This window comes from Leucoraja erinacea, unplaced genomic scaffold (assembly GCF_028641065.1).
Source record: "Leucoraja erinacea ecotype New England unplaced genomic scaffold, Leri_hhj_1 Leri_202S, whole genome shotgun sequence".
Taxonomy (NCBI): domain Eukaryota; kingdom Metazoa; phylum Chordata; class Chondrichthyes; order Rajiformes; family Rajidae; genus Leucoraja; species Leucoraja erinaceus.
Genome location: NW_026576103.1, coordinates 75,931 through 94,491, shown reverse-complemented (window position 1 = coordinate 94,491; position 18,561 = coordinate 75,931). Strand labels below are relative to the sequence as shown.

The following is an 18,561-nucleotide window of genomic DNA, read 5'->3' as shown; positions in this document are numbered from 1 at the left end:
TTGTATATAGGGAATAGGGAAGATAGGAAGATTGAGAATAGGGAAGATTCAAACAAGAGGACATGATTTCAGAATTAAGGGACAGAAGTTTAGGGGTAATATGAGGGGGAACTTCTTTACGCAGAGAGTGGTGGAATGAGCTCCCAGTGGAAGTGGTGGAGGCAGGTTCATTGGTATCATTTAAAAATAAATTGGATAGGCATATGGATGAGAAGGGAATGGAGGGTTATGGTACGAGTGCAGGCAGGTGGGACTAAGGGGAAAAAAAATTGTTCGGCATGGACTTGTAGGGCCGAGATGGCCTGTTTCCGTGCTGTAATTGTTATATGGTTATATGGTTATATGGTATAGTATTCAGCTCAGGTTAGTTCAGTTCAGTTCAGTTCAGTTCAGTTTAGTTTTGTTTAGTTTGTGAGCTTTCCTCAGAACGGTTACTTTCAGCTGGTGAATTCTCATCGACATGATTGATAAATAAACTTAGTAATGGTGACGAGTCTGATGTGAACTCCCTCTGTACCCATGCCATCCATTTATGCCATCCTTCAGAAGAAGGGGAATGAGGCGGGGCTAATAAGAAATGAGAGACGCCAGTTCCAAGAGCTTTTTAAGGCCCTAAAGAGAGGGCAAAAGGCTAGGGGCGGCTCCACTCCTTCACCGGGTGCGGGTATAGGATCCAGTGTACATTCAAAATGAAGCTCACTATAGCCAGCCTGAATATCAATGGGGGACATTGTACCAGGCCGTTTGCTGTATCTGGCCGTGCGCTTGGATGGCGTGCCGTTACACTTCATTAATGTGTACGCCCCCAAGATCGGAGCAATGCAGATGCGCTTAACAATGGAAGTGACCACGTTGTTGAACACTATCGACTGTGGGGAGTGTGTTTTCCTTGGGGGAGATTTTAATTGTACCCTTGAGGCAAGAGATCGCTTTGGCGTTCAGAGTGACCTGGCTTCAGTAAAGACTTTAAGGGAGATGGTGGACGCTTTTGAGCTGGTAGAGGCTTGGAGGAATTTCCATCGTGACTCTAACACCTTCTCGTACAGGTTTGGGGGGGGGGGGGGGGGTGGGGGGGGGGGGGTGGTTCCTGTATTGACCATTTATACGTGTCCAACGCCTATGTCTCCTGTGTTTCGGCGGCTTCTATGTGGCCGGTGCCATGCTCGGACCATTGCCTGGTGCGAGTGGATTTTATCCCGACACGCACACGGGCTGGTTCCGCGTACTGGCATTTTAATAGCCAGCTGCTGGAGGATCGCTGATTCCGGGTTTCATTCAGGCAGGTCCTGTGCTGTCTCAGGTTACCCACACTGACCAGTCGTACACAGTCCCGGGCCGGTCCATCCAGGACAATATCCATCTGGTCCGGGACCTGATCCATCTGTCCCAGTCAGTTGCCTGACCTTCTCTCCCTCGACCAGGAGAAGGCATTCAAAAGGATGGAGCACAATTACCTTCTTGGGACTCTGCAGGCGTTCGGTTTGGACCGCATTTTGTGGCCTAGGTCAGACTTTTACACACTGCTGCAGGATGCTTTGTAAAGGTTAACGGCTCTTTGTTGGTCCCCATTCCCTTTGGGAGGGGGGTTCGTCAGGGATGTCCCATGCCGGAGGAGATGGCAGGTTTTGCGTGGATTACCACGCACCTCCTCTATCTGGGGGTCTACCTGAGTCCCGGTGAAGGGGCTTGGCCGGTGAACTGGCAGGAGCTGGAGGTGAAAGTGGTCGCCCGGCTGGGACGTTGGTCCGGCCTACTTGGTGTGCTCTCTTACCGGGGCAGGGTTGTAGTTATAAACCAGCTGGTGGCATCTCTGCTGTGGTACCAGATGGCCACTATGGTCCCGTCCTCTTATTTTATGACCAGGTTACAGAGGAGATTGGTCAGCTTCTTCTGGGGTGAGAGGAACCACTGTGTCTCTGCTGGGGTTCTGAGTCTCCCGTTGGAGGAGGGTGGTCAGGCGCTGGTCTGTGATCGTACCCAGGGGCGCTGCCTTCAGGAGGGCTCACGGCTCCCGGTAGCGGGCATCAGTCGACGCGCTAGGCGGGAGTTGCCTGGCTTTTACCGTGACCTCCTGAAAGCCAGGAATTTGGTCACCTTCAGCCAGGGCCCTGCTCATCAGTGGGGGGGGGGGGGGGTTGTGGCTGTGACGGTGGGTGTCGAGGAGAGGCGTGTGCCTGGAGCAATTCCAGACGAGTTTACCACCGCTCAGTCGAAATTGTTCATAGGTCCCATGGCCCTGGGTCCCTCCCCGATAGCCGGCCCCAAGCAACATGAGCCGCCTTTCCGAGATGGCCACGTGCCGTTCTGTGCTGTGGAGAGGCGCGTACTGTACAGGCTGCTCCTGCACACTCTCCACTTCCACGCCCTCGTCTTCCGTCCAGACACACCCTGGCGGTCCATGTTACCACCTGATGAGGGCAGCGGTCCCTAGTGGAGGTCTCTCTACAAGGGAGACCTCCCCCTTTACATTGGGGACCTGGGGTGGAGAGTGTTGCACAAAGCCATGGCCTGCAACAGGTACTTGAGCCGGTTCACGGACTCGTCCGCCATCTGTCACTTCTGCGGTGAGGAGGAGTCCGTGTACCATTTGTATGTACAATGTGAGAGGTTGCAGCCCCTGTTCGAGTATCTGAAGGGGCTGCTCCTCAAGTTTTGGCTCCACTTTTGTCCAACGCTATTGATTGATGGGGACCCAGTACAGAGGGGGGTGGGTCGGTAGGGAGGAGGGGTCTCCCTGTCGGTTGCTCCTGGGCCTGGCCAAGATGGTCATTCACGGGTCCAGGCAGTGGGCAGTCGATGGCCGCACAGCGGTCGGCTACCTGCCCCTTTTCCAGGGTTACGTCCGTGTCTGCGTGTCCCTGGAGAGGGAACATGCGGTGTCCACGGGGGATGCTGGAGGGGCTTCTGTGAATGTTGGTCACCACAGGAGGTTGAATATATTATAGATAAGGATGGCGGGATTTTAATTTGAACTTTTGTCTTGTTTTGTAAACTGCCGATACAGGCAGCTTTTGATATGTACGATGTACTACTTTGTATATTGATTTTGTTGTTTGGAATAAAGTATTTGTATTTAAAAAAGGACAGGGAGAGGGCGGGTTAGACACAGAGTGAAGCTCGTAAGGTCAGATGCAAAGTGGCACTTTCAAGTCATGTCCCTCAACCGTGGGCCCTGGGGATGTCTCCTGGTTTTTCTGTCCCAAACCCAGTTGTAGTGGGCAGTGAGAGAGTGCAGGAGACTGGCCATTCACTGGCCAGCTCACCGCTGGCAGAGACAATAGACAATAGACAATAGACAATAGGAGCAGGAGCAGGAGCAGGCCATTCGGCCCTTCGAGCCAGCACTGCAATTCAATGTGATCATGGTTGATCATCCACAATCAGTATCCTGTTTCGTGCCATATCCCCTGACTCCACTATCTTTAAGAGCCCCATCTAGCTCTCTCTTGAAAGTATCCAGAGAACCGGCCTCCACCGCCCTCTAAGGCAGAGAATTCCACAGACTCGCAACTCTCTGTGTGAAAAAGTGTTTCCTCATCTGTTGCAAATGTCTTACCCCTTATTCTTAAACTGTGACTCCTGGTTTTGGACTTCCCTAACATCGGGAACATGTTTCCTGCCTCTAGCGTGTCCAATCCCTTAATAATCTTATATGTTTCAATAAGATTCCCTCTCATCCTTCTAAATACCAGAATGTACAAGCCCAGCTGTTCCCTTCTTAAGCATATGACAATCCCGCCATCCCGGCAATTAACCTTGTGAATCTACGCTGCACTCCCTCAATAGCAAGAATGTCGTTCCACAAATTGTGAGACCAAAACTGCACATAATACTCCAGGTGTGGTCTCACTAGGGCCCTGTACAACTGCAGAAGGACCTCTTTGCTCCTATACTCAACTCCTCTGCGGTCAAAACGCACCCCTGTTCTCTACACCCTCAATTCAAGAAACTTCTAACCCGCTTTCTCCGCTTGTCCCATCTTCCAGAGAGAACATCATCAGGTGTCAATGTGTCCCCACCTTTCTGAAGCCTTCAGACGTCTTCAGGAGGAACTTGGACCTGTCAATCTTCATGCTACTCTACCTCCTGCAGTTGGTGGTAATCACCGTAGCCTCCGCCGCGGTGAGCAAGAAGCAGTGGCTGAGGAAAACCATTGGTGCCATCACAGTGACCCAGGCCGCCACTCAACGCCACCGGAAGAAGAGGACCATCAAGATGATCGTGCTGCTGGTGGTGACCTTTGCCCTCTGTTGGTTCCCCCTCAACGTCTACACCGTCCTGCTCTCCGGCCAACGCGTCCAATTCAACAACACCCTCGACTTTGCCTTCCACTGGGTGGTCGTGAGCAGCACCTGTTGGAACTCCTTCACCTACTGTTGGATGGACAACAGGTTCCGCTCCAACTTCATGACCCTTCTGGCCAAGTGTGGGGGGAGAAGGAGGAGAGGAGGCAAGTCCAGTGGAGACGGGAGGCAGTCAAGATGAGATGGGCGGACAAGCCTGGCCCATCCACGGAGAATAGGAGTTTCTACCTTGGAGGGCGCAGGGGTAACAATGGGGAGGTGAATACACTTTAGACTTTACAGATTCCCCGTTGAAACTTGGTATCATGTTCAGCCCAGGTATTATGGGCCAAGGCATCTGTACCTGTGCTGCTGTCCATTGTTAACTATCCAATTTATTTTTAAATGATTACCACCTTCAAAAACACAGCTACCACTCTCTGAGAAAGTTCCCCGGGTGTTACAGCAAACTTCAGCATCTCTCATGGAGCGAAGGGGAAAAGCTAGGTCAACGTTATCGGGCCGAAAAAACCTCCATCTTTAACCTTCTGAAAGAATGTATTGTTCAACCTATCCCTTTCATGTTTAGTTTATGGGCCAAGGTTGTACCTGTGCTGTATTGCTAGTTTAGTTTAGTTCATAGAAAGAAAGATTAACGCGAACTTACCGATTGAAGTTTGATCTTTATTTTATGAGAAGTTGAAGCGAGGGATTACATGAAGAGCCCGCCAGCCACATATACGCCAACCTTCAGAGCAGCAGTATGAAACCATAAACTAGTTGCCGAACTTAAGCTATAGAAAGATTAACGACCATAGATCAACCGAATGATCTTTATGAGAAGTAAGGTTGGGAGTGAAGGGCACGCATTCCCTCACCGAGTGGGAGGAATTCAATTTAGGTCAGTTTAGTTCAGTTACACTAGTTCTGTGTTAGCCTACTTTTCCACCCACTCCCTGCACTCTAGGGGGCAATTTACAAACCCCAACGTCTTTGATATGTGGGAGGAAACCGGAGCAGCCGGAGGAAACCCACGTGGTCACAGGGAAAGCTCCACACGCACACACAAGCACGCACACACACATAGGCATGAGCGCACATACATACACTCACATTCACACACACAGACACACAAACATTCAAAAACACACACACACACTCACGGCACCCGAGGTCAGAATTGAACCCGGATCTCTGGCGCGGTGAAGCAGCAGTTCCACCAATTGCATCGCAGAGCCACCACATAATGTGGCAACATATACTTCTCAGAGTAGAGAGATACAGCATGCAAACAGGCCATTCAGCCCATCTCGGCATTTTTCTCATCTCCCCACATTCCCATCAACTCTGAATTGTACCACTCAGCACACATTGGGGGGAAATTTGCATTTGATAAGGTCCCACAGAGGAGATTAGTGCGCAAAATTAGAGCGTGTGATATTGGGGGTATGGTGCTGACATGGATAGAAAATTGGTTGGCACATAGGAAACAAAGGCAGGAATGAACAGGTCCCTTTCACAATGCCAGGCAGTGACTAGTGGGGTACCGCAAGGCTCGGTGCTGAGATCGCAGCTATTTACAATATATAAGGCAGGAACGGGGTACTGATTGTGGATGATCAGCCATGATCACATTGAAGGGCGGTGCTGGTTCAAAGGGCCGAATGGCCTACTCCTGCACCTATTGTCTATAATTTACAGAGGGCTAATTAACATACAAACTCGCACATCTTTGGGATATTAGTTTAGTTTAGAAATAGGCTGTGGAAGCAGGTTCTTCACCCCACCGAGTCTGCACCAACCAGTGATCCCCGCACATTAACACTACTTTATACACACACACACTAGGGACAATTTTACATTTATTACTGAGGCAATTAACCTACAAACTTGTATGTCTTTGGTGTGAGGGTAGAATCTGCAACACCCAGTAGAATCCACGCGGTCACAGAGAGAACGTGCAAGTTACCATTGAACAAGTGTCTCCGCCATGATGAGGCAGCAGCTCTACCCGCTACATCACAGTGTTGCCTGGAATCTTTCCATTCTGTTAGTCCTGATATATGTTTATGAAGCCCTGACCAATGTTTTAATTATTCCCTCTCCTCTGGTTTATGCCATGCACAGCTGAGTACTCCTGGACCATTGACAACATCTTACATTCAATATGTTCCTGAATGTTGATATACTTTGATGTACACACAGTTCATGTTATTGAAGCAGAATTAGGCCATTCGACCTATCGTCTACTCAAGGCTGATCGATCTTTCCCTCTCAACCCCATTCTTCTGCCTTTCCTCGTAATCCCAGACACCCGTACTAATCATGAATCCATCTATCTCTGCCTTCAAAATATCCATTGGCCTTCACATCCTTCTGTGGCAAAGAACACCACCGTCTGACCTTTGTCTCTTGCATCTCCGGTCAAAATCCTTCCCTCAATTGAGGGAATTGAGGGGAACCCTCAATTCATGAAACCTCTAATCTACTTTCTCCACATGTCCCTTCCTTCCAGAGAGAAGATCATCAGAAGTCTTTCCTTCCCCACTTTTCCGAAGCCTTCCGAAATCTTCAGGAGGAAATTGCACCTGTAAACCTTCGTGCTGCTCTACCTCCTGCTGTTGGCGGTGATCATCGTAGCCTCCGCCGCGGTGAGCAAGAAGCAATGGCTGAGGAAAACCATTGGTGCCATCACGGTGGCCCAGGCTGCCGTTCAACGCTGCTGGAAGTAGAGGTCTATCAAGATGATCGTGCTGCTGCTGCTGGTGACCTTTGCCCTCTGTTGGTTCCCCCTCAACGTCTACAACGTCCTGCTCTCCGGCCAACAATTCAACAACACCCTCTACTTTGCCTTCCACTGGGTGGCCGTGAGCAGCACCTGTTGGAACCCCTTCATCTACCTCCTGACCCTTCTGGCCAAGTGTGGGGGGAGAAGGAGGAGGGGAGGCAAGATCCTGGTGCTCACCATGGCCAGCGGAGACGGGAGGCAGTCAAGGTGAGATGGGCGGACAAGCCTGGCCCATCCACGGAGAATAGGAGTTTCTACCTTGGTGGGCGCAGGGGTAACAATGGGGAGGGGAATACACTTTAGACTTTACAGATACAGCATGGAAACTTGGTATCATGTTCAGGCCAGGTATTATGGGCCAAGGCATCTGTCCCTGTGCTGTATTGTTCTATGTTTAGGTTCATTCAGTTTAGTTTAGTTTAGTTCACTTCAGTTCAGTTTAGTTTAGTTCAGTTTAATTCAGTTTAGTTTAGTTTAGTTTACTTTAGTTTAGATTAGTTTAGAGATCTCAACGATCACAAGCGACCACCTAAAATTCTTAAAGGATTGGACAGGCTAGATGTAGGAAAAATGTTCCCCATGTTGAGGGAGCCCAGAACCAGGGGTCACAGTTTAAGAATATGGGGTGGGCCATTTAGGACTGAGACGAGGAAAAACATTTTCACCCAGAGAGTTGTGAATCTGTGGAATTCTCTGCCACAGAAGGCAGTGGATGCCAATTCACCGGATGTTTTTGAAGAGTGAGTTAAATTTAGCTGTTAGGGATTAAAGAATCAAGGGATATTGAGAAAAAGAGGAGCGTGGGACTGATTTAAATGATCAGGCATGATCATACTGAATGCGGGTGCTGACTCGAAGGGCTGAATGGCCTACTCCTGCACCTATTATCTGTTTCTATGTTTCTACCCGTACAAACTGGGCCTACGTTATCCTACTTTCTCACCCACTCCCTGCGCTCTATGGGGCAATTTATAGTGGGGCCATTAACCTGCAAACCCGCACGTCTTTGGGATGTGGGAGGAAACCGGTACACCCAGAGAGAACCCACGTGTTTACAGGGAAAACTACACATGCACACCCACGCACACACATAAACACACTCACACACACATATGCACACACGCGCACGCACACATATACAAACACACTCACACATACACGCACACACGCACACACATGCTCGCACACACACCCGCTCACACACTCACACATACGCACACGCACACACGCAGCACTCGAAGTTAGGATCGAACCCGGAACTCGATATGGCAACATATACTTTTCATTGTAGAGAGATACAGAACGCAAACAGAGCCTTCAGCCCATCTTGTCATTCTTTCTAATCTCCCCACATTCCTATCACCTCCCCGCCAAATTCTAAAACTCACCACACACTAGGCTGCAATTTACAGAGGGCTGATTAACATACAAACCCACACGTCTTTGGGATATTAGTTTAGTTTAGCTGCACAAATGAGGTCTAGCCGCACTGATTAGTGATCCCCACACACACACACACTGTTAATTCTGGCCAAATTGGAGAGGCCAAGACACTAAAATTCAGTAAAGGCTTCTGGGTGGTCAATTTAAATGTGCCTTCTGCAGAAATAGGACAAGCTGCAGAATGGTGCCAGTTTGTCTAGAGCCTAGATAAGAGCTGCAGGAAGAGAACGGAAACATCTGCAGATCCTGACAATTAGGTGCAAATTGCATGGAATGGATTGGATGAATGCAAACGAGACATACACATTGTATATAATGTTGCAAAGCTTTACATTGCTAGTTGTTGATTGGATTAAGTATTGAGCCTTGTCTGGGTTTCTTGAAGATCAAGGAACATGTTGCGATGGTTGTTTCCTCAATGGAAGCGCCGTTTGAATACATTGTATTAGTCACTGTATTATTGGGTTAGTGAAATGTCTATCATATACTGTGTTAATCGATATCTGTTATTGGACTGTACAGATACCACCCCTATGTGGTTCGGCCCCTCAAGGTTCGGGGACCTACAAGAGACCGCTCACACAAAGTCCCGTGTCAATCTTCTGGGAGAACGCTTAGGACTGAGTGACCTTCTAGAGTGTCTCTGCTTGAGGGAGGCTAAAGAGGGCTTGATCAGGCAGATACGAGGATCGAACCGGCATTGGTTAGGTATATTAGTGCAAATGTAATTGTGTTTTGTCAAAATAAAGTTTAGATGCACAAGTGCTGGACTTTAGATGGACAAGTGCTGATTTTTGACTGAAACTAGACTGGGGGAAGCTTAGAATGAGCTATTTACATTGGGGGCTCATCCGGGTTCTCAACAGACCCCCCAACCCAAGTTTGCGATCAAGGCTGTTGAGCTGTTTCGATCGCGAATGCAGAAATCGGGCCAACTGTGCAGTTCTCACATTGATTTTCGGCACTTCGCTAGTTGGGGCGGATCGATCATTCGCGGGCTTGGGAAAGGTTCCAATCGAGATCGTAGGTACAGAGTCTAGCAAGCATGGGGTGTGGTTAGCACACATTTGGGTTAGGGTCCCATAAAACAAGGCGAGGCATGGCCCAAAACTTGGTCTTAGTTGGCAGACTGCAGCTGCTTTAACGAGAGCCTGACACGCTTCGAGGGTGAGGGATGGCCCATTGTCCAGATTTGGTATCCAATTGGTGGGCAACATAAGTTGTGTTCTGAAAATCTGCATCGACTGCCAGCACGGAGAGGCTAGGCGCTGAACTCCTGGTTCTGAGCAGAGAGGGTTGGCTGCAAAGGTATCTGAGTCCCTCCCTGGAGTGATGGACGAGGAACCTCGTAAAGGCACTGGGCTCGGTGTCTGGAGTATAGATTGGCTGGGAATACTCTAGTCCATTCGAGATTTCATTGGGCAAATTCGAGAACCCGCGTATGTGGAGGGATATGCACCAAAACTAGTTGGTCTGAGAACGACTCTAGATTTGCAGAATCATATTTCCAAATACAGAATTTCACATTGAAGTTCTGCCCGTACGGCAGAATTCGAATTCTGTTTAAATAGAACTTCAGAGATTGTGCATGTTTGAGATTGATTCCTAATAGTGGCTGATAACAGTGAATAGTAACTATTCACTGGTCAATTGTTGATTAGTACCTGATAGTGAAGAGTACCTGAGAGACGGGAACCTGGTTTACTTAGTGAAAAGTACCCGGATGCGAAAGGTTCTGTAGAACTTAGAGAGGAGAATAGGGGTCCCCCTATAGAAGTCCAGTCTTATCAGGAGGAAAGTAACATTTAGGAGGCAAAGTAGTCATTTAAGAAGTAGTACCCCTCAGCAAAGAGTAGTCTAGGAAGGGGAAAATCTGCGGTATCTGAGGGAGAGGTTTACTGATTGATAACAGCATGATGCGGCATTGAGTTTGAATGTTTGTAAACTGTGTGCTAGCGTGTTAAATTATTATTGTAAATTGTAACAATCCAGCATCGTCTATTTCAGCATCTTTATCAGATCAGGATTGTATAAATACTTTGTGTATGTAAAAAGATTTAGAAATTAATATTTAGAAAGTTAAGATTTAGAGTGTGTTAAGTTTGCGGACTGCTATTGTATTGTTTGTGTGAGTGCTTAAGGATTTTTGGGTGTTAGATAATTTTAAGTAAAAGTGTGTTTGAATTAAATATTTGTAATTGTTTAGATTGTATGGTATGGCAACTGCTCTGTCTCTGACCGGAAAGCACTGCAGAGGGTGGTGAAAACTGCCCAACGCATCACCGGTTCCTCACTCCCCTCCATTGAGTCTGTCCAAAGCAAGCGATGTCTACAAAGGGCATGCAGCATCGCCATGGACTGCTCTCACCCCAGCCACAGACAGTTTACCCTCCTCCCATCTGGGAGGCACTACAGGTCTCTCCATTGCCGGACCAGCAGGTTCAGGAACAGCTTCTTCCCTGCGGCTGTTACACTACTTAACTGTTTATAAATATATATATTTTACTGCTCATTATTCTATGTTCGCTGTTCTGGGTGAGATGCTAACTGCATTTCGTTGTCTCTTTACTGTACACTGCACAATGTCAATAAAGATTGAATCTGAATCTGAATCTGATTGAGCCATTTTTCGAAGCAAGGGGGTGTGGATGATTTCCAGTCTGTTAGGATCATTTTCTTGGCTGCCACCATACCAAGCATCAGTGCTTGTTGTTCTTCAGACGTGAAATATAAAGCAGTCTCTGAGCATCCAAAAAGTGCCAGGTCTGGATCAAGGGGAATATCTTTTCCATAGACCCCAGAGAACCACTTAAATATTTCAGACCAGTATCTTTGTATATGAGGACAGAGCCTGAAAATGTGTGTTAAAAAAGCATCTGCATCTTTGCATCTGTCACATAATGGAGAAATAGCTGGGTGGATTCAATGTAATTTGGTCCTTGAGTAATGGAGTCTATGGATTACTTTAAACTGGATCAGTTTATACCTGACGTTGATCGAACAAGTTTGGATTCTGGTCAAACCTTCATTTCAAATGTCGTCAGACACCTGGAAATTCAGCTCAGTAGAGCAGGCTTCTTTCAGATGGGTAGTGGATACAGAGGTGGTGAATAGACACACAAAGTGATATATTAGATGTTTGGAGTCCGGAGGAAGCTGCAGGAGTTGGTAGAGTGGGCAACTGTCAGGCATGGTTTGAAAATTTTAAATTTGTACATAGTGCCTAATTTGGAGATAGCGAAAAAAATGAGAGTTGGAAAGGTTAAAATTTGATTTCAGCTGATTAAACGAAGCAAACTATATATAAATCTCTGAGGGTCGCAAGGCCCTTGTCCCTCCAGACAGCAAACACCCCATCCGGCTGTGATTGCAAAAAGCAGTGGTTGTGACATATGGGGGTGTAAATAGAGACATTTGACAATGTACTGAAACTTCTTATCTGATTTAAAATTCAAATAGAATTTCTTAAAATAAAATTCTCACCAACCAACTTGTGTGGGGATTCTGTTTTGGAAAAAAAGCAAAGTACAGAGGGAGGAATTTTTCACTGCTGTGTTTTCAATGTTTAGCCACAAAGGGGCATTATTATTATTATTATTCAAAGTTTCATCTGGGAATTCCCATTGCCAGTAAATCAGAGCTCTGGCATTGGCTGCCCAATAGTAGTGCCTAAATGTAGGAAGGCCCATGCCTCCCTCATTTTTTGGCTTTTGAAGATGTGCCTTTGATATACGGTGGGCTCTATAGCCCCAAATAAATGAACTGATAATGGAGTCCAGTTTTTTAAAGAATGATGAAGTAAGAAAAATTGGAAGATTTTGGAATAAATATAAAAATCTAGGAAGAGACACCATTTTGATAGCGTTAATACACCTCACTATAGAAAAGGGTAAATTCCTCCACCTCTATGTTCAGTTTTAACTTTGTAATCATATCAGCGTAGATGAGTTTGAATATACGTTTGTGGTTTAGGGGTATTTTGAGTCCTAGATATGTAAAATGGTCATATACTATCTTAAATGGTAGAGCCTCAAGGAAATCTGAATCTATAGTGTGTGATAAAGGCATAACCTTGCTCTTACTCCAATTGACTGTGTATCCAGAAAGCTTGCCAAATGATTTAATCAAATCTAACAAGGGAGGAACAGAGGCTTCTGGATAGGAGAGAAATAGTAATGTGTCATCGGCGTAAAGCCCCACACGACTTTCCACGTTCCCCACCTTAATATCCCTGATGTTTGGGTGAGTCCTGATACCTATTGCGAGTGGCTCCAGATCAATATCAAAGAGTAAGGGGGACAGAGGATCTCCCTGTCTGACCCCATGTTGTAAGTCAAAAGGTCCAGATTTATCATTATTAGTGAGGATGGATGATGTCGGACAAAGATACACCATTTTAACCCACGCAATAAAGGAATTCCCAAACCCAAATCTTTTAAGTACCTCTAAAATATCGGGCCACTCTATCTGGTCGAACGCTTTTTTGCCGTCTAAGGATAAGATGGCCGCTCTGGAATCCCCCTCTTGGTGGAGCTATATAGATTATTCAGGAGTCGACACACATTACAAATGAAAATCCCTGTTTGGTCAGGGTATATAATTGATGAAATATGCTTCCCCAGTCTAATAGCTATTATTTTTGTGATAGTCTTTTGATCAAGGTTGAGGAGAGCAAAAGGCCTGTAGCTGCCAAGTTCAGTTTTATCCTTGTCTTTTATCAACAGGATGTATATATTTGCCTCATACAGGGACTTTGGAAACCTGTTATTCTTAATCGAATCATTGATCATCCTAATTAGGAGTGGGGTAGCGACTTATGAAATGCCTTGTAGAATTCACAACCAAATCCATCCGGGCCAGCTGCTTTACTGGAGGGAAAAGATTTAATAGCCTCAACTAGCTCGCTTTCTAAGAAATTTGAATCCAGTTCTAGCCTGGCTGATTCATCTAGTTTTGGCAAACTGAGGGAGTTAAAGAAACCTGCAAAATCTGCATTAGCGGCCCGGGTTTTAGCAGTATATAATTCTGAATAAAATACTTTGAAGCGATTATTTATTTATTTAGGATTGGTAAGCAAATCACCTGCTTTACATTTGATTTTATGGATTGCACGACTCGCCTGTTCCCCTTTTAAGTGGCTGGCCAGTAGCCTTTCTGGTTTATCGCCCAACTCAAAGTGTCTCTGTCTGAGCTTGAGTAGAAGCTCAGACAGAGACATCAGACTATCCTTGATCAGTCTTTGCTGGCTTTCCCTTGAACTAAACATTATTCCCTCATCTTGTATCTATACATTGGCTTGTTTGTAATCATGTGTTGTCTTTCTGCTGACTGGTTAGCATGCAACAAAGGCTTTCACTGTACCTTGATGCACGTGTCAATAAACCAAACTGAACTGAACTGCTTCAGGCAACCCAGAAGTAGTAAACAGACCCTTCAGCTCACAGAGTCCGTGCCAGCTGTCAAACACTCACAACCTCCCGGTTTGTATTATTATAGAACATTTCCCACCTTGGAAAAAAGATTTGGAATAAAGTCTACCCAATCTATGACTCTCACGGTTTAATATATTTCTATCAGGTTTCCACTCAGCCTCGCAGCCCCCGAGACCCGGGATTTGATCCTGACGACGGGTGCTGTCGGTACGGAGTTTGTACGTTCTGCCCGTGACCATGTGGTGTTTCCCACTGGTGCTCCGGTTTTCTCCCACACTGCAAAGACGTACAAGTTTATAGATTAATTGGCTTCGGTAAAAATTATAAATTGTCCCGAGTGTGTTGGATAGTGTCAGTGTATGGGGTGATCGCTGGTCGGCGTGGAGTCGGTGGGCCCCCGAGTGTGTTGGATAGTGTTAGTGTATGTGGTGATCGCTGGTCGGCGTGGAGTCGGTGGGTCGAAGAGCCCGTTTTGGCGCTGTTTCTCTAAACCACACTAAATTAACTACAGCGTGGAAGCAGGCCCTTCAACCTGTCATGTGGAAGCAGGCCCTTCAACCTGTCATGTGGAGGCAGGCCCTTCCGCCTAATTTGCACCAACCAACATGTCCCATCTACACTAGTCCCACCTGCCCGCGTTTGTCCTATTTCCCTCTAAATCTGTCATATCCATGTAGCTGTCTAAATGTTACTTAAACCTTGTAATAGATCCTGCCTCAACTATCTCCTCAGGCAGATTGTTCCATACACCCACTTCCATTAGTGTAAAAAAAAGGTTACCCTTCAAGTTCCTATTAAATCTTTCCCCACTCACCTTAAACCTATTCCCCTCTCATCCTAAACCTATACACATACTCAATGCTGCTGATGAAGGGTCCTGCTTCATCTCAGCACAGTGCATCTCTCCACAGACGCTGCCTGACCTGCCGAGTGTTTTCTGTTATTATTTGCCCACACCTTCTGTGATAAAAGGGCCTTGTGGAGTAGTGGGTTGATGTCAACAGAACTCTAGCTTCTGGGCCCAACACATAGGTCTTGGAGTCAAATAGCATGGATACAGGCCATTCAGCCCAACAGGTTCATACTAACCATCCATATTAATCTCATTTTCCAGAATTAGGCGTGGCACAGTCAAGTCAAGTCATATTTATTTATATAGCACATTTAAAAAACAGCTCTCATTGGCCAAAGTGTTTTACATTTGTTATAAGAATAGTATAAACAAACAAACTACATACATATATAGATATAGCCCTCGCTCAGTGGACGTCAAGCAAGGCTTGGGAGCATAGATAAGTTTTTAGTCTTGACTTAAAGGAGTCGATGGAGGGGGCAGTTCTGATGGGAAGAGGGATGCTGTTCCACAGTCTAGGAGCTGCAACCGCAAAGGCGCGGTCGCCCCTAAGCTTATGCCTAGACCGCGGGATATTCAGCAGCCCCAAGTCGTCCGATCTGAGGGACCTGGAGGTGGAGTGGTGGGTGAGAAGACTTTTAATGTAGGAGGGGGCAAGCCCATTGAGGGTTTTGTAGACATAGAGGAGGGTCTTGAAATGTATACGGAACCGCACAGGGAGCCAATGGAGAGAGGCCAGGATCGGGGTGATGTGGTCCCTTTTTCGGGTGCCCATCAGGAGTCTGGCTGCGGCGTTTTGGACGAGTTGCAGGCGGGACAGGGAAGATTGGCTGATGCCAGTGTAAAGGGAGTTGCAGTAATCTAGGCGGGAGGAGATAAATGTGTGGATGATCTTTTCGAGGTCATCAAAGAGGTCATCGTAATCTGCCTTTCCTCTCAAAAGCCCCTGAAAAGGTAATTTTAAGTCAACTTATGCATAACCTTCACCAAAACACTTTCTTGGAAACTTTCCAATCAGGTTTCAGGGCTCACCACAACACAGAGTCTGCCTTGTTGAAGGTACATAATGACCTACTGCTCACCGTTGACACCGGCGACTGTGCAATTCTGCTACTTCTTGACCTCAGTGCAGCATTTGACACTGTCGAAAACACCATCCTCATTAACCATCTCCGGTATGGGGTTGGTATTGATGGCACTGCCCTGAGCTGCTTCATCTCCTACCTCAAAGGTGGAGTTTCTCGACTAACATAGGCAACTCTTTCTCCTCCCCAGCTAATCTCTGCTGTGGGGTTCCACAAGGTTCCATCCTTGGCCTCATTCTCTTCTCCCTGTATATGCTCCCCTTAGGCCAAGTCATTGAAAGGCAAGGCATTTCCTTCCATTGCTACGCGGACGATACACAACTCTATCTCCCCCTGGTTGTGGGAAATTTGCAGTTGTGGGAATTTAAATTCACCAAGTCTACTCTGCCATTCAATCATGTCTGATTGTATATTCTGAATGGTGGCAGAGTAGGAAAAGGGGAGATGCAACGAGACCTGGGTTTCATGGTACACCAGTCATTGAAAGTAGGCATGCAGGTGCAGCAGGCAGTAAAGAAAGTGAATGGTATGTTAGCATTCATAGGATAGTGTTAGTGTATGGGCTGATGCGCTGGTCGGCGTGGAGTTGGTGGGCCGAAGAGCCCGTTTTGGTGCTGTATCTCTAAACCACACTAAATTAACTACAGCGTGGAAGCAGGCCCTTCCGCCTAATTTGCACCGATCAAAATGTCCCATCTACACTAGTCCCACCTGCCCGCGTTTGTCCCATAACCCTCTAAATCTGTCCTATCCATGTAGCTGTCTAAATGTTACATAAACCTTGCATTAGATCCTGCCTCAACTATCCCCTCAGGCAGCTCGTTCCATACACCCACTTCCAGTAGTGTGGCAAAAACAAGAAGGCAGGTTATTAACTGAATGGTGTCAGATCAGGAAAAGGAGAGGTGTAACAGGACCTGGTGGCCTTGTACATCAGTCACTGAAGGTAAGCATGCAGGCACACAGGGTCGGATTTAGATGAAGAGAGGCCCTAAGCTATTTCACTTGTGAGCCCCCCCCCTCCCAATCCCCCACCCCCACGAATAGAGGACCAGGACTACCTGACAGTGACAGTGTGACACTTTTAGATCCTACTGTATGTTGTCATTAAACAGTTGGTTTTAAAACACATATTGGATTCACCACGGAGCGGGCGATGCCTTACCTGATCACCGTTTGTAGTTCTGGAGTGATGGCCTGCTGCTTCAACATCATGGAGCTGTGGTTTGTGGAGTTCCCAGTCTCGGGCCGCGCTGATTTAAACATCGTGGAGCCCCGGGATCCCTTTGCCGAGGGCCGCCAGCGTGAATCTCCGCCCTGCTCAGCCTGTACACTTCAGGAGGTGCGGGAGGGAAGGGAAGAATTGAACGTGGAGTTGCAGAGAGAGCGGTCTTTGCAGAAAGCGGATGGGGGGGGGGGGGGGGAGATAGGAAGATATGATGAGTGGTGGGGTCACGTTGGAGGTGGCAAAACTGACGGAGTTGTATGTGACGGCTGGTGGGGTGAAAGGTGAGGACTAGGGGACTCTGCCCTTGTTGTAAGTGGGGGATGGGGAGAGAGAGCAGTGTTATGGGGTATGGAAGAGACCCTGGTGAGAGTTCATCTATAGTAGGGGAGGGAAACCCCCGTTCCCTGAAGAAGGAGGACATTTCCGATGCCCTGGTGTGAAACACCTCATCCTGGGAGCAGATGCGGCGTAGACAGAGGAATTGGGAGTAAGGGATGGAGTCCTTACAGGAAGCAGGGTGGGAAGAAGTGTAGTCCAGATAGCCATGGGAGTCAGTGGGTTTATAGTGTATGTCGGTCAGAAGTCTATTACCTGCAATGGAGATAGTGAGGTCAAGATATGGTATGGAAATGTAAGAAATGGTCCAGGTGTATTTGAGTGCCGGATGGAAGTTAGTGGTGAAGTGGATGAAGTCAGTCAGTTGTGTGTGGGTGCAGGAGGTAGCGTCAAAGCATTCGTCGATGTAACGGAGGTAGAGGTTGGGGATGGGGCCCTGCTACATATTGAACACGGATTGTTCGACGTACCCGACAACGAGGCAGGTGTAGCTGGGGCCCACGCGTGTGTCCATAGCTACGCCTTGTGTTTGGAGGAAATGGGAGGAGTCAAACGTGAAGTTATTGAGGGTGAGGACCAACTCCGTTAGGTGGAGGAGAGAGTCAGTGGCCGGGTATAGGTTGATTCTCCGGTCGAGGAAGAACCGGAGGGCTTTGAGACCATCCTGGTGGGGAATGGATGTGTAGAGTGACTGGACGTCCATGGTGAAGATGAGGGGGTGAGGGCCTAGAGAGTGGAATGCGCGGAGATAACGGAGAGTCTCTGAGATGAATGGGAAAAGATTTAATAGGAATCTGAGGGTTAACATTTTCTCACAAAGGGTGGTGGGTGTATGGAACGAGCTGCCAGAAGAGGTAGTTGAGGCTGGGACTATCCCAACATTTGAGAAACAGTTAGACGGGTACATGAATAGGACAGGTTTGGAGGGATATGGACCAAACACGGGCAGGTGGAACCACTGGAGCTGGGACATGTTGGCTGGTGTGTATCAGTTGGGTCGAAAGGCCTGTTTCCACGCTGAATCACACTATGACTATGACTCTTGTGTACTTCCTAGGTGAAGTCTGCATGATGTTACTGGGTTGTGTGCAAAACTAAGCAATTCAGTTCACT

General features: G+C 47.3%; 1 protein-coding gene across 2 annotated transcripts in view; it reads left to right on the top strand.

Moving 5' to 3' along the window:
* LOC129716287 (G-protein coupled receptor 83-like) overlaps window positions 1-4,653 on the top strand; it is a 41,116-nt gene extending 36,463 nt beyond the window's left edge. For both annotated transcript variants that reach the window (XM_055666160.1, XM_055666159.1), the window contains one exon: window positions 3,987-4,653. In XM_055666160.1, the coding sequence (XP_055522135.1) occupies window positions 3,987-4,577 (591 nt within the window). In that variant the 3' untranslated portion in view covers window positions 4,578-4,653. The remainder of the gene's footprint in view (window positions 1-3,986) is intronic.
* Window positions 4,654-18,561: the final 13,908 nt, after the last annotated feature.